Source organism: Phymastichus coffea, unplaced genomic scaffold (assembly GCF_024137745.1).
Source record: "Phymastichus coffea isolate CEN01 unplaced genomic scaffold, Cenicafe_Pcof_1.1 PCOF00076, whole genome shotgun sequence".
In the NCBI taxonomy this organism is placed as follows: domain Eukaryota; kingdom Metazoa; phylum Arthropoda; class Insecta; order Hymenoptera; family Eulophidae; genus Phymastichus; species Phymastichus coffea.
The window spans coordinates 397164-413697 of NW_026706887.1; the positions used below are offsets into that span (position 1 = coordinate 397164).

At 47.2% G+C, this 16534-nt stretch overlaps 1 protein-coding gene across 1 annotated transcript; it reads left to right on the forward strand.

Annotated features, from left to right (window-relative positions):
* The first annotated feature begins 1069 nt into the window (after window positions 1–1069).
* LOC131668262 (BTB/POZ domain-containing protein KCTD12-like) lies at window positions 1070–16424 on the forward strand. Its single transcript, XM_058942291.1, has 3 exons — window positions 1070–1314; window positions 5259–5681; window positions 7412–16424. The coding sequence occupies exons 2-3, from the start codon at window positions 5316–5318 to the stop codon at window positions 7793–7795; spliced, it is 750 nt and encodes a 249-aa protein (XP_058798274.1). The 5' UTR covers window positions 1070–1314; window positions 5259–5315; the 3' UTR covers window positions 7796–16424.
* The last annotated feature ends 110 nt before the right edge of the window (window positions 16425–16534 follow it).

A 16534-nucleotide genomic window follows, 5' to 3' on the forward strand; every position in this document is an offset into this window, starting at 1 on the left:
AACAATTAACAAAGTAAAATCAATACAGGTAACCTTAAAGAAAAGAACTTGCCGACCAGTTCACATACAAATTCAACCAATACCACAAAAGGACAAAGCCAAATACCTAGGGATGTACTTAGATCGCACATTAACATGGCGAGACCACATTTAGACCAAACGTAAGTAACTCAACGTATAGTTACGAAAATGTTACTAGGTAAAAATAAAGTATTAATATGTAAATGCTTAATGAAACCAATATGGACTTACGGAATGCAATTATGAGGTACGGGAACAAAATTGAACATAGAAATTATTAAAAGATTCCAAAATTTATTACGAATGAGATCATTAGTAAAGACATGAAGGTGACAACAGAAGAAATAGAAGCTGCAAGCAGAAAGTACGCAACCGAAATATCTGAATTGTTTGGCGAGGAATTTTCCATATATGTTGGAATGTTCCATATAACACTAGCGGTACAAGATTCAAAAATATAAAACACCAATTGCACAAACTTAATATTTATTATGTTTATCTTGTAATTCAATAAAAATAATGTAAATATGTAACGATAAAAGTAGGCATCACTGGAGAAATACCTTCATGTATAAATTTATCGCTCGTTGCTTATATAAAATTTACTTATTGTCGTTTTTGTAGACAGATTGTAAATAGGGATGGTTGAAAAAAATATGCATGAAACGTTGAGCTGCAGGACTTGGTAACATGAAAACTGAAAAGTAATAAAATAGCCAATTTTTGAGAAAAATTTCTGTGATTTCAATGCTGTGAACGCGAATGACGCTAATCTCGCATGAGCTTTCAATGTCCAACGTCCAATAACATTTATAAAAATGCTTTGACTGGAAAACCAAGAGTAATGTGCTTGCGCGCTGCTTGAATGAAAGTGGTGCGTGAAAAATGATTGGTGTTGATAAGTCGGTGCGAAGGCGTGGACAGGAAGCCGCGAGCGCCTCAAGAGAACGACTCGACGGGCGGCAGCGGCCGGGTCAGGCAGCTCTGGTGTCCCCGGCCGACTGGCGGAGAGCGGCGGATGGGCTGCTGTGCGCGTATGCGCGTGTGCGACGTCGACGGAGGCTGGCGAGCACCGCCAGCCGACAGTTATCCCGTGGCTGTCGGCCCGTGCGCGCAGCTCCCGAGGCATCGATCGACCCGCCGCCGTCGCCGCCGCCAGCAACAGCGGCTCTCACCGGCGCGCGCCGCCCGCTTCCAGGCCTGCAGCTCCTCGGCAGCAAGACCAGCGCCAGCACGGCCAGCCGAGGCGAGCCGCCGCGGGCGCTGCGTTACGCCCTCGCCCCGACTCTGCAGGTACCTTGGCGGCGCCCGCCGGCGACTTACTTGTTGACTCCCTCGCCCTCGGCCATCGCCGCGCGCCTCCGCCAGCCGCCGAGCCGCCGAGCCGGCCCTCTGTCCTCTCCCTTCGCTGCGACATCACGCCTCTCCAAGCTGTTGCTCGCACCTGGCCGCCGCGCCGACCGCGCATCCGCCCGCTCCTCGGAGCCGTGGCCTACTCGCACCAGTTTGCCGCTCGACTGCGACGTCTGCAGCCGCACGCTCTCTTCGCTTTGTCTCGCTTTCTAATTGTAACGGATCAATACTTTTCTCAAACCGACGAGACTCGTTATTCTCTCCTCCCGCCAAGCCTAACGAGCGAAAATCCCATCGACTCCGTCTCGTTCGCGCTATTCCCCGAACGAGCGCGTAATGCGGCTTCGGCTCCCATCCAATACGTCATCGCTCCGGCGTCCTTTCAATTAGATCAGATTCGAAGAAATCGAGCAAGCTGGCAGCCGCACCAACACCTATTGATTTTCAATCAACGTTCCTCTTATTATATTCATCCTCCATCCGCTCAATCCTCTGTCTAGTTCTCATTCGAGTCTTGCATAATTTGCATCGCATCAATCCTCCACCATCGTAAATCTATAAATAATTATTGCTTTGAAATTATAAATTAACGCGTTCTCGCTCCACTTATTGCTTTTGCCAGCGTTATCTTATTGAACTGGTAATTAATCCTGACTGTAGACACCACTTACCAAGTCGATTATCAGCTTAGGTTATCCTTGCAATAACAGTGCGCGTACATTAAATGCCCACAGCAAACAGTAGAGCGAAGCAAGGCAAAAGTCTTAATTAAACTAGCTTTATTACCTTTGTACAGTCTAATCAAATGCGTTGCACGTAATAGCCTTGCACTTCAGAAACTTATTCGCCCAGGTCAAGTAAGATCCACCTTGGTAATTGAAGACGTTGAATTTTTCTTATGAACCTTTGTCTTTCGCTCAACTGGAATTTCGCCATTCTAAAAATGGACTGACCTCGATAGTTACGTAAAAATGGTATTTTTTGTATTACGCGCAATTCATACCAAATAGATTTGGAAAAATGCATGGTAGAGTAATTTTTATCGATTTCCTATACTCAAGACGACGTTAGATATTCTTTTACGACGAGTATAACAGCTGTGCTGCAAGTATTATATATATCGAGTCATGCGTCGGCACTGCATGATTAATACGAATTTGTTATTGCTGTATTGTTATTTCAATAATATGTGGTTTGGCTATGAATGCAACATTTTACTCACTTGTGCGCACAATCCAGAATGATAAGGTACCGGATTTCAAACAACAGTACCTTCAGGATCGATCGTTTCTGTATTCATTTGAAATCGTCAAAAATACATAAATACCTCTTCGAATGGAATCATAAATATCCAGATATTTCAAAAAGTGCACCGCTTTCATATTTGATACACGACCCATGAACATAAAGATACACTGCAATATGTGGATTACGCATGATTTGTTTATTGCTGCGGCATGACGGCCTAGTTGCTATAATACAGTGGTGTTTTCATTAAGTTGGGTGATTGCTTCATAAATCACGCATAATAGAGATTCAAATCAAATTTAATTTGGCAAGCTAAAGCAAAATATACAAATAACATCTCAATGATATTCAGAAAATAAGTATTGAACACCAGTGAAATAATAAACGTCAATGAAAAACAGTAAAACCCAGTAAACAAGTAACTAGATTTTTCAAACAAACGAAAGAAAATGACAATTGTTTGACTGTCTTCATGTAAACCATACTATCAAGTTATATCAAATTATATCAACAATTTTTCATTTTTTATATATTTATTTATATTAGAATGGTTTGCCGGATAGGCATTAACAATTTTTTTTATTCTACGCACAATTTCAAGAAAACTTTTTCATTACTTAATTTCTCATGATAGTATTATTATATATTTTTTATCATGTTTTCGTTCATTTTATTATTTATTTCGGAAAATAGTTCAATAAATCCTAACAAAAGTTGCTTATATTGTTTATTCAAATACTGTTTATTCAAAGATAGGCACGGTGTAAAGAATTAAATGATGATATTTCAATGAAATCTTACAATTAAAAATAGTTTTCTCAAGATCTTTTTGAAATCGTGATGAGTAAAAAGCATGTTCTGATTCAAAATGCTGGATAATAGCATTAAGACTTTAACATAAATTTTATTAAATTGAAAAAAGGAGGAGGTACGGAATTTAACCAAAAACTCAATTGGCTAGCGTATATCTTGAAAATGTTGCGACTGGTTTGACTAAGAGTGGTTTCGTTCTGAAAGACGAACTTTCAAATTAGTCTTGCTTCATTTGCAAGTATGCTCGATCTAGTATTTATCTAACACTCTCAAAAACAACGTTGAATATATGAGCAAGAAGGTCACATGTTATTCTTATATGGACATTGTATCACATTTTTGCAATAACAGGGAAATAGACCATAAATTTATTTCAAATTCAATTTATTAATACAAGAGTAAAGGATTAAAGCTTTAATTTTCCTTATTTTCCGTTAAATCTTTTAACGAAATACATTTTGCCGTTACACGTTTTATGTATGGATTCATAATTGATCGAATTATTGGATTCAACAACACGATATAAATATTTATGTGCTTGTCTCATAATTTTATACAACTAAGCCAATACCATTAATACTTAATTTTTCATAGATAATATTTATCATATCTACGACATTAATTTTTTACATATTTTCAACTATTTTGTAAAACCATTTTCAATTGACGTTACCATACCATCCACTTTTTTTTCAAAATCAAGAACAAAACACTTTCTCCTAATGCGCGTATATTTAGAGCACTAGATTATCATAAAATTTTGATTCGTGATGTATCATACGCACGTCATACATGCATAATCTTAGCAAATGTAATGATTATTATCCGACAAAGCTCTTCTGCGGCACATTTATTGAATTTGATCCTATACTGTTCTTGTATATTTTACATTTTATGAGACAGAAGAGGGTATAAAAATAGTCTTAAGAAAGCAGCTCGAGGTCGTTTCACATTTGAATTTAAAATTTACATGTTTCGAAATATTTTTTGATATTAGCACTTAAATTTTAATATTTAATTTATAAGCGTTCTTACATATTTGATGTTTGGAGTCACTCATCGCATTACTTTAATATTTCTTTTCATCGTTTAATAGCAATTATGTCGAGCTCCGAAACTATAACTGATTTAAACTCCTAATCATTCTCTTCCATTTCTATGATATCATCCGTTCTAATCGAACCTCAGCCTGCTCTTTCTTCGCAATCGCTCCTATCGATTACGTTATCGTTTTCCACGTTAACGTGACTTGACTGTGGAGATATTTTTTTGCAAAAATAATAAATAAGGCATTATAACGGATTCTGGTGATTAGAAATTCTAGCTAGCCAAAGTTGATATTATTTGAAATTATTAATGTCGATTAATCATCATCCCCGATTGTACGTATCAAAATTATAGATCTCTAATAGATCTATCACAGTGAATAGAAAAAATAGAGAATGCAGAGAAAGAGAGTCTTGAGATGGAGTCTTGATCGAGATCGACTCAACAAAGTACGTTGATTGAAACGTGTTAGACTCGAGGGAAAAAATTGTTATCGACGGTATTTCGCATGGCATTAAGGGTGAATTTGGGGAAAGTTCCGTTAGTAGCCATTTGCTGTGAGCGGTAGCTGCGAAATATAGCTGATTACGAGGCTAATTGAGGATGGTCAAAGATGAAAGAGCGAAAGCCGCGGGCGGCCGTTCGCAGGGGGTTTTCGGGGAAAGGAGTCGAAGTGGAAACGCGCTGATGGGTTCGTCGGCTCGTCAGCCAGCGCAAGCCGGGAGACGGAGAAGCGAGTCGACGAGTCGCTGGTGATGGGCTTGGCTTGGTTGCAGGTCGGCGGAGCTGGAAGCCGCTAGCCCCGAGCAGGAGCAGCCGACCGAGGCCCGGAGATGCCCGACCAGGCTCAGGCCGACGAGGGCGCAGCGGGCTGCGGCGGCGTAGTCGAGCTGAACGTGGGCGGCGTGTTCTACACGACGGGTCTGAGCACGTTGACGCGCGAGGCCGACTCGCACCTGGCCGGCCTGTTCCGGGACAAGCTGAGCCTCGAGCGCGACGCCAAGGGCAAGTACTTCCTGGACCGCGACGGCGTGCTCTTCCGCTACGTGCTCGATTTCCTGCGCAACCAGGCCCTCGTGCTACCGGAGGGCTTCCGCGAGCGCGAGCGGCTCAGGCAGGAGGCCAACTTCTACGGACTGGCCAACCTCCAGAGGGCCATCCAGGACTCGCCGCCGGAGCGCGTCTCCGTCATGTCCACGGTACGCTCGCCGCTACTCTTACGCTCATTCTCCAATAGACGCGAAAGTCGTACTACGGGAGCTTCTCTGCTGCTGCCCACTTGAAATTATTTCCATTCTAATTTCTTACTAACGATTTTCGCGTCTGTCGAAGAATCAGCCCTACTTGCACTCGGACTGCCAAGACGTCCAGTGCGAAAGGCCTTTCGCCGCTCGAAGGATCGACGCGCGAGAAGCATTGGTTTCTCGTCGGGCAGAGCAGGTCCGAGGCGCGGGAGCAAAGCAGACGCTAGCTCACCCTGTCCGCGCGCGATCGCCAATGAGCCGTCCTGTCCCAACAATTTTTCCCGTCCACATTGAATACCTTATCGACCGTGCTGTTCTCGCGGATGAAAGCCTCGCTAAATTGCACCTGCGCTTAGCTGATCTATTGATTATCGTCGCGCAGCCCGTATCGGTCGATTTATCGATTGCTTATTAGCGAGTGATCTTAGAGCAGACGCGGTTTATTGGGCTCTGGAGGTCGTTCTTCTACGGCGATATCGGCTGCGCTCGCGAATCGCTTCCAGCAGTCAACGGCAAATTGGAGTCGTGTGGCTGTCTTGCAGAGGGAACAACAATACGAGCGCGTGAGCTGGCGCGTAAGCCGACTAGATTGAAAGGCAAGTGAAAGGGAAAGGAAGAAAAGTGGAACGTCGGTGGCAGCGGGTGTAGGGCGCTGAAACGGAGTCGCGAGTAAAACAAGTTTGGAGGGGCGCGCGAAGCATCGGTAGCTGGCTGCGCCTGTCTCTGTCGGTGGTCCGGTGGAAATAAGGTTCGAGGCCGATGCGAGGAGGAGAGGAGAGTGCCAGTCGTCGAGCGAGTAGTAGGGATGCTGTGCCAGAGTCGGAAGCGACGCCAGATATCAGATAGCTATCTGTCTTACTGGCGGCCAGGCCAACTGCTCGCTCCCTCTTCCGATCTCCTACGTTCGCCCCGTTATCATCTGTTTACGTGCCTCGCAGCTCTCATAGCCGCGGCCTACCTCGCCTTCCAACGCATCCATCATCTTCGACGACGGTTGCTTAACTTATCAAAAGTTTCGCGCGTCTGTTTCGTTTGTCGCGTTAAAATTTTTCTGTGTTAAATTGTTCAAGCGAGCGCTCATGTATCAGCGAGAAAGGCTGCGTACGTGTGTACAGAACAACAGCCACGATACGCCAGGCTGTAAAATGCTTAAGGCCCTAGGACGGATATAGAGCTTTCAACCGTCGCACGATTAATAATCGAATCTGGATATTTTTAACGAGCCTGGCTGCTCTGTCGACGCGATAAATCTCAATTAGCGAGTCAGCGTTCCGTGTGAGTTTATGGCATCGTACAAGCAGACGACTAGCGCTTTGCTCGTCCGTGACTACTATGCTTGAATATGCGGTAACTGGCGGGACAGAGCCGAGCGCGTGGGTAACGAGCTCTCCGGATCGCAAAGTTGTTTCCGCGGGCCATCCGCTCCGTTTGACCGAATGCCGCGCATTTCACTGCCGTCGTTCGCTTTGGTCTACCGGCTGCGTCGAACTACCGTTCGCAAGTCCAACAAGTCCGTTTGGCAGAGAAAAGTAAAGAGCGAAAGAAAGCGCAGCGTCGGCTTCGGGGCAGGAACAATGGTGGCTCGATGGCGAGAGGCGAAGGGCGAGGGGCGAGGAGCAGGGACAGCCGCGCTTGCGCGTGACAAGGCGACGAGGCCGACTAACGGGGCGGCCGGTTTGTTGCAGGGCCAGAAGCGGGGCTTCATCACGGTGGGCTACCGCGGCAGCTTCGCCTTCGGCCGCGAGGGCCTGGCCGACGTGCAGTTTCGCAAGCTGTCGCGCATCCTGGTGTGCGGCCGCGTGGCGCTCTGCCGGGACGTGTTCGGCGAGACGCTGAACGAGAGCCGCGACCCCGACCACGGCGTGAGCGACCGCTACACCTCGCGCTTCTTCCTCAAGCACACCTTCATCGAGCAAGCCTTCGACATGCTGCAGGAGCAGGGCTTCCGGCTGCTGGCCAGCTGCGGCAGCGGCACGGCCGGCGGCGCCACCGCCGAGCTCAAGCCCGGCGTCGACCTCGAGGAGAACCGCTGGAACCACTACAACGAGTTCGTATTCGCCCGCGACTAGAGCGCCCACGGCCCGCTTCGAAGCGCGCGGGCCCGCGCTCGAGACCAGTACTTTAATCCGAGAATAGACGGCCCGCTGAATCGATCGTTCCATCGGCGAGAGCGCATCGGATCGGCCGGTCCGCGGCCCGGATAGACGAGGCTGGCGCAAGCAACACGGAGCCCAGCGAAATATGCTCGTTGCGCGCGACGTCGCTACCGGCCAGACGAATTTCGTAGCCAGCTGCAAAGACAAAGAGGGAAGGAGAGCTAGGAATTAGAATGCACAGAGGCGGGCGGGTGAGCGACCGACCGACCGAGTCGGGGACCAAGTGAAAAATGAAGCGCGCGCGCCCCTGCATTTCTCCATTATTTTGGACAGCAATGCCACGCAGAAGAAGCTGTAGCTCGGTTCGTTCTCCGTGCGCTTGTCGTGAGCGTATTTCAAGGGAACAATGGTCAAGACGAACATCTCTCTATCGTCGGCGCAAGCGCTTTATGTACGTGAAGACGGGGGGCGTGCATCTTGCAGCGGGGAGCAGCCAGTTTTTCCATTCTCCAACATGGCGTCGCGCTTGCAGTCTCGACTAGGAAAGCCCGGCACAGGGGGGGAAAGACGAGGAGGAAGAAGGGGAGCCATTAACGCCGCTACCGACAGGCGTTAATGGGGCCGAGTAAGACAAATGACGCTAATTAGCTGCGAATGGAGAAGACAAAGACGACGGTGCGGTGCGTGAACTTTGCCGGGATTACGCGAGGAGAGCGTGTTTTTGCGGTCAGAGAAAGATGAACAATGGCTCGACAAAGGCGGCAGCGTCAAAAGAACCGTCGCGTTTAATCTTGCGACTTTTGACTTCGGCCCGTTCTCTGTAGTATTCGACGTGCCCTCGCAGCCAGCAGCCCTTTCGCGCGCGCGCGCGCGCGCGGCTCCCCTAATTAGAGTGGATTCCGTTTAGCGCGACTCGCTGGCCTTTTGTGTCCGCCAGCCCGCGACCCAAAATTCTTCGTCGATGCGTCTCTTTTGGCGCGGGTCTCCGGCCATAGATTCACAGATTAGCGCCGCCGACGCCTTCTAAGCTCAAACGCATCCGCGGTGCTGCGGTGCGCGTCCATCCGTACGAAGCTTGGATTACCGGCTTCTTCCTTTTCTCTGTTTCAACGACCGCCCGCGCGACAAGGACGCCGGGATTCAGTTTGGATTTTAGTTTGGGTAACCGAAGATCGGTTGGCAGATAATTTCGTGGAACACAAATGCAGCGCGCTTTTAGCAAACTTTCTCCCCTTGAAATCATAATGCTGCTTAGGACACGCCCGGCTCCATTCGAAGCTCATTGTACTTCCAAACTATACTTCCTACTTTGTTTGTAATTTATCTTCCGAGGATAATTCGCCTTTGGAAATTGAATTTGTCACCGGAGGGCGGTTTATCGTGCTACGTAAAAATAACTTGGAAGTCCGTTTCTCGACAATCGCAACCTCTACATCCACTCGTATAGCCAACTATTCCGAAACATAAATTTTATTATTTACAGAGGATTTCCTCCGTCGAGTAGTGTTTGTTTAAAAAAATTGAATGAAGGTATTTACTCTTTCGTCGACATACGAAGCAGCTTTTTGCATACACCTTTTGACGACGTTTGTAGCACGCCGTTTTACAGTTTTTCGTGGCATTCCCGGCAGAGACAGGGCAAAGTAAATTATAAATCCGAAAAATTCAGTCGAGTGTCATTTTATATATATTGAATGAAATTATACAAAAATAAAATTGTACATGCCGTGGCACCTAAGAACGGTATTAATTGATGTAGGTTGAACTATTAGAGCGAGGGTTTGAAGCGGCAAGTAAATCCTTCCCTTACGGCTCGCCGCGGAAATCACTCTTCCTATAATAATTTCGTCGTCAGTAGCGCTAGCCGGCCTCGTTAAGCCAGAGCTATTACAGAGTTTCCTGCGGTCTCCACGCCGCGCCTAGAAAGACAAGTTTTCACAGATTCTCTAGATTTTTTTATTTCAGGTACTTCGTGAAAATTAAGTTAATTATTGCGGTTGGCAATTCATATTTGCACTCCAAAATGTTTTGCGGTTTTTAAAAGCAAACTATTCGTAGTGTTTTCTTTCGATATTCGAAACACATCAACCGTTCGTTTATTGTCAGCCTTCCTGGGATATTATTTAATCCGCACTGATATTCGAGTAGATAGGTAGGCGGGTAGATGGGTAAATGGGTTTCAAGTTGATTGCCGTGGTAAAATGAAAATGAATCGACGCTCTTGAAATAACGAAAAAAAGTGTTCGGAGCTGAACTAGCAGGAAGTAACGCGGGCAAAGTGGTATTTTCGGAACCCGTATCAGCGCGTGGTCGATCCACAGAGAGGCGTCCCGTAAGCTGCTGTTAACGAGAAAGGAGATAGAGGCCATGGAAAAAAAGAATTATAATCGCATTCGGACTGGTAATTGCTCGCGTTCGATGTAGTCGAATGGCCATCGAGAGCGCAAACGAATAATTGAAGGGAACGTCGTCGCTAGGCCATTGGTCGAGTCGCGCGACTGACTTAATTGACAGCGGTGCGAGCTAATGTTACGGTCTGCGAGTGATTTGCGATGAAAAGCGGCTCTATTTCACGCTGCACGCGCGGCCTCGTCGACTTAATGATTATTTGGGCAAGCATTATCTGCGCTGTGGGGCTACCTTTGCTGCCGAGCGACGGAACGGATAATCGATTTGAAACGAGCAAACCCGACCACTACTGACGTTGCGCGCCAGCAATCGCAAGGAGAATTCACCTTAGGCAGTCGATTCGCCGCTGGTCTCAATGATTCGTTGAACCCTGTTTTATGTTTTTGGCATCGTTCTTGCCCAACGACTTGCAAGACCTTTAGAAGCGACGGAGGAGCTGGCGATATTTGGAAGGAGCCTGGCGAGCGCAGTAACAGGTGAGCTAGGCGGACAGCCTGCGGAGACTGGATGTCGTTTGGCAGAGCGAAGGGCCACAAGGGCTGTGTCGTTCGCCAGGCCGGCAGCCGAGCCCCGCTGGGCCGTGCGCTTCTCTCGTGCCGCGCGCGACTATCGATCGGAAGCTTTGCGGGCGTCATCCAAGCTTGTATCGGGAACAACGGGCCAGACAGACAGAGCGTTGTTTGCGCGTCGGGAATAATCCGTCGAGTGCGCCCGCAGCGCTTTGAAAATCAATGCCGCCGACGGGCTTGAGGGGCTCGCGCGCCTGTCGACGAGCGTCGCTGCTCCGTGTCTGCGCGTCCACTCGCGGAGGCGCCTCGCGTGCCCGCGCAGACGCGGGCCGCACACGCGACACGCGCCAAAAATGCGAATCTCCGGAGCTGAACAGGAGGCGTCTTTGTTCGAGGCAATCTGTCGCTAGCAGCTGTTTCCCCTGCGACGATCCGACCGCGAGTGAAAGCGCTCTCGCCAAGCTTATGCAACGTCCGCGCCTCGCCTAAGCTTACTTTTCGATTAGTCCTCAATGAGGCTCTCCATTTGTTTTCCTGCATCCTTGGCAAACTTGCCTTCTTAACTATAGTTTAGCGGCGCAATTGTGCCAAACTCGGGCTCTAGTCAAGTTTTGCATCAAAGCCTCTCGAGGATTCGGATAAACTCCCATTGAAACTCCTTGTTTAGGTATTGTCTAAAAGAAACTAGTCGAAAATTATGAGATCGTTGCTTGCAGAAGCTACGGTTTATCGCTGCATGGCAGTCACGTAGCGCGCTGTTTGTCACTCGACAAACTCGCCCATTTTACTGCGCTTGTCGGCAAATGTATTTTATCATTCGCCACCGAGCGAAAGAGCGAGAGAACGAGGTTTATCGGGCGCCACGCTCAACGCTATAACACTCGCCTGTTATTCATCAACGCACTCAAAATACGGCAGCTTGATTGGAGCGCGAACGGCAACAGCCAAATCCACGTATATAGGTGGAATAACGCGGTCACATCTGAAGAGACGCCAGTGTCAAGCTTTTGCTACGCTCACAAGTCCCACTTGAATATTCAGTTTGGTCCTGAGCCGACTAAGACGCACCGAGAATCCACCTCAACTACAAAAGTTGCTAGCCGCGAGAGCTCATTTTTATTCTTCGGCAAACGCATTTTAATATTCATGTCGTAATCCCTTGATTGTCTCTTCTAATGCACTCGTAGACGTGTATCGGACAAGATGTTTCTTCCGAGGCAGGCGCAACTCGTTTGTCCATTTGAGGTCCATCGTTTTCACATATTCAAATGTCGGCTTGTAAATGAAATCTGCAAATTTGCCTGTCGGGCTTTTTAGTGTTTACAGCGAGCGACGATCCTTGAAAAGTAAACAATGTAGATACAAGTTTAACTAGGATAGGTCGAACCCGGCATGACGTAGCTGCGGGTAGCCGAGACAAGAGGAAAGGTGTAGAGAGAAAGAGAGAGAGAGAGAGAGAGGAGGGGAGGAGGGAGTCTCTGTCAAATGGTCCTCTCAAATGCAAACGCAATTTGGGAGCTCATTTGCCAAGTGAACTTGCGTGCACTCATAATTCATTATAATTCTGTGGGTGTGTGCATTGGCGTCCTCGGTGCAGACGTGATTTTAAAATTGTCGCGCCACTAGGATGCGCTGCCACCAGCCTTCCGCTGTAATTTTCATCACTCACACCTGCGTTCGCAGTGTCACAACCGTTTCAGCGTTTGCTCATCTTCGTTTGTCCTGCTCTCCAACGCTCCATACATAAGCCGACTTTGTGGACGAATTATTTCGATAAAACATGCGCTCAACCACGGCTACCCTGTGATTCGTTGACTCGCTAAGGTCTTATCGTCAGACAGAACAACCGATATGCGCGAGCCATCAGCAATTTCAACTGATTTAACTGGACAAGCTTCTCGTTTCAACGAGCTCGACGATTTTTGCAATTCCATCATGGAGTTTCACGGCCTTTGAGCTGACTTTTTGAAATAACAATGGCAGACTGGAAGCTCGCAGAATGCAACTGTACGTTTCGCTTTGTTTAGCTGACGGGCGCAGCGCTTTGAGAAGCAGCGCGGAAAAGAAACTGGGCGAAAAGCAGACAGTGCTGTCGGGCTCGATGAAACATTAGCGCAGGTAGCTTATCGATGAGCTGCAGCTTGATTAGCCGGACATCGGGGCTCGAATAGTTGAGCGGATTGTCGCTGCGCTGGAGGTGACATTGACTGTTCAGCGAAACCAATAGATCCGAACGTCCGCCGAGCGTCCGCCGAGCGTCCGCCGAGCTATTTTTTGCCATGGCCATCGGCTCCCTCTCCCCGTCGTTTCGCCGCTCTCAATATATCAGAATGTCCATACATCATCCACGCGAAGTGCACTCAAAGCTCTCCCTTCCGCGTGCCCCTTGAAAGCGAGGCGGGCAATTATGCCAGCGAAATGCGCGCGAGAAAGGCCACCAGTGCGATACGCGCGTGGCTCCAAGTAGTATAGATCGAAGTTTGGCCAGACACGAGAATAATATAGCTGTGGGTGTTGCTCGCAGTTTTGAAGTTACGCGACGAGGAAGAGGATGATGTATACGGTGGGAAAAGGTGTCGTAAAGCGATGGCTCTCGAGTTTTTTTTCGAACGGAAAAGAGTTTTATCGTTTATCGTGAAACGACTGCTGCTGGCGCTATCAGAAGTATGGCTGGTTGAGGTTGCGGCGTACGCACGGGGTAGGTAAGCTGCTGCGGGCTTGATGCCTGCGAGGCAGACTTGAATTACGGTGATTCTCCCGAGCTCCTCGCGCGCTTATTCCCTAACGTTAAGCCGATTATTCGGCAAACGCTACGTATGCTGCTTCGCTAAACCTTTGACTTTGCCAACTCGACGAGTGTACTTGTGGACTTGTAGCAGACGGAGGAACTCTGCCTCGTGTGCTAAAAGTAATGCATTCTCATTCGGACAGGTTTTACGAAACGGCTTCGAATCAATGACTCGTGAATATTCCGCCAGCCGCTGCTGCAAAGTTTGGGGACACAGATATAGCTGGCAGCAACGCCACGCCGGACGAAAATAATCGATTAACGTCGATAAAATTGCAGTCGGTAGGTGCACGAATAACGATGGCTTCACTAGCGCGGTCAGATATGCAGGCTAAAACCCGCGCCAGCCGAGTGGCAGGCGACGAGAAAAAGCCGCGAAGACGCGAGTTCTCGCAGACACGCGCAGCTATCGGCCGATCGAAAATTCAATTGGCAGAGCCGAGGCTGTCGCTGGTGGGATCTCGCTCGCGCGCCAGCCCATCGGCAATCTCGAGATTGACGCCCGACACCGGCATCGCGACGGCAAGCCGTACGGTCGCTTCTCGCGGGCTGTCGGCACCGAGCTCGGCCGAAGTATAATACGGTTACGGTGCAACCAAAACAAAGTAGGTTGCTGCGTTGCTGCGCGGCCTTGTTGCGAGCCATTTTTCGCCAGCTAGTATCCGAGGCTAGGTCGCGCCGGGAAAAGCTCCGCTGGTACATTGATATCGATCGCGCAGCTTCGGATTCCCTCTCCGCCGAAGCGTTCGCTTGGTTTCCCTTTGGCTAGTCGGCCGTCCCGCGGCGGCGTGTCTTAACAATGCGGCCCGGTCCTTTGTACGCACGACGGCACGCTCCACGCATTTATCCGCACTCGATGAGCTCGCCTTGCTCGCTTGCAAGCGCACATTACCTACCTTGTCCTGTTTTTCATTGCTAGAGCGGATAGCGGGCGCCTGCTTGTTGTAACCAAGTGCGCGCCAGTACTTAAACAGAGTCTATTAAATGGGCTCGAGCGAGGTGGCTGCCAGCGAAATTCCGTTGTTACGCATTGGCAGCTCGCTGCCGTCGAGCCACCTTTTACACTTACAATCATATTGTATTTCAAACACCACATCTAAAAATGCTTGTGATATAACTGAGTAGAAATTTCAAATGTTAGATATGCATATACAGAATATACAGAATATATAGACTATATATACACCTACATAACGAGTGCAGCCTGTATGGAAAGCGCAACTTCTCGACTACACTCCTGATCGGATAATGTTCTTCGAGCAGCAACACTCGGTCTAATATCGCGTAATTGAACGATGAGCTCTATCAGCTTTACTAGCGATACACGCGTCTCGCGTGTCTGCTCGCGTGAGGTTGCACTTTTGGTACGACTGCAATTTGATTGAACCAGACAATTGGCCGATTACGGGTATACTTTTACGAGAATACACATGTATATTTTTGTTCGTCTTATGTAAGACAATACGTTTAATGTTTAAGAGCCAACCAAAGTCTTGATCGTTGACCTTGTCTTCGTTATATGTACTATATTGTTTATACATCGCCTAGCGACCAGCTTGAAGCTTCAAGCTCGCTGATTATGGTGTATTAGTGCTGCTGCGTCATCGTGTACAAAATATGAAAACTTATATGAAAAGTCCAACTGTTGAACAGATCAGTAGATCACTCGAGCAAAAGCATTTACTCTAGTGGTAGAGGCCAATCAATCGCACGACTATCGATCGTGCTGGATTAATAACTACTCTTACACTGCGTGCTTAGCTTGGGATAACACTTACGTGCTGCAACGATTAGAAGCCAGCTTTTCATATTCAGTTGCTTCACTGCGCAGCGACATCGGAATCGCTCTTTGCGCATATACATTTCTGAAAAGCTTCTTGGTTAGGCGCATTCATAGAGGCGAGTCGTGCGAGCTCGATAAAGCTAATTGTACAGTATTACTTGTCGCAATTATCCGTGAAAACGAACAAAACTATCTTATCGACAATCAAATTCTTTCGGTTCAATAAAGTACAAACAATTGTAAATTGAATACTTGATCAGCACACAAGATGATTAAATAGATAAAATGATTATTAATTATTACCACCGTGGGCAGAAGCGCCCAATAGCTTCATTAGCAAACGAGAAATTCTGTCGCGTCAGTGCGTTGAGTTTTATTTATCGGCAAGCGGACGCAAAATGAAGTTGAATTTTCAAGAAATGAATTTCAATCGATACACTCCACGTCCAAGAGTCGTTGATCATTTGTTTTCTAGCAATTTTAGCCCGGGTCACATTTATTTTCAACACCAAGCAAACAGTCAGTCAAGTAGAAGAGATAAAACCACTTAATGATAGTTGAACGCTTTGATAACGTTTTTCTATGCTTCGCGAAAATTCGTGCAAAGAACGCCCTCGGGTGTGTATACGGCCTGGCTAATGTGGCCACAGACACAAAGGGACAATTGATGATTCCAGAAATTACAGGCGAACGCACGCACGATTCACGCTCTGTCATCAGTCGTACGCACGTGTATGTATAAGTACGCGAGTCTATGCAAGGACAAAGGGTTCATTGGCGCCCAGCGTGTCAAACGCACTGACGCGTTAACCTTGAATTTTAGAAATGATATATATAGTTATTAATGACCACAGGCGAGAAAAAAAATATTTACAAAACGAAAAAAAATATTACAATGATACGTATAAAAAATGAGTTTGATGGTTATATTTAAATGAGATGTAGCTGCGAATGTTCTATAACGGTATGATTATTATTATTATTATATGAATAACAGTAACTCGTATACATAGAGAACGTTGTACTCTGCAGCGAATATAACTGTATGTGTATGTAAATATTAAGTATTATATCTGATTATTTAGAAATCAAAGGTGAATAAAAATAAATTATTACACGTAGAATCGTGTAGAATCATTGTCTCGCATTAATCTTTAATAGTCCTTTTCAGCAAGAAAGCGGAGTGAAGTTCCAGGAGTAAAACTAAAGACATTGTTTCGTTG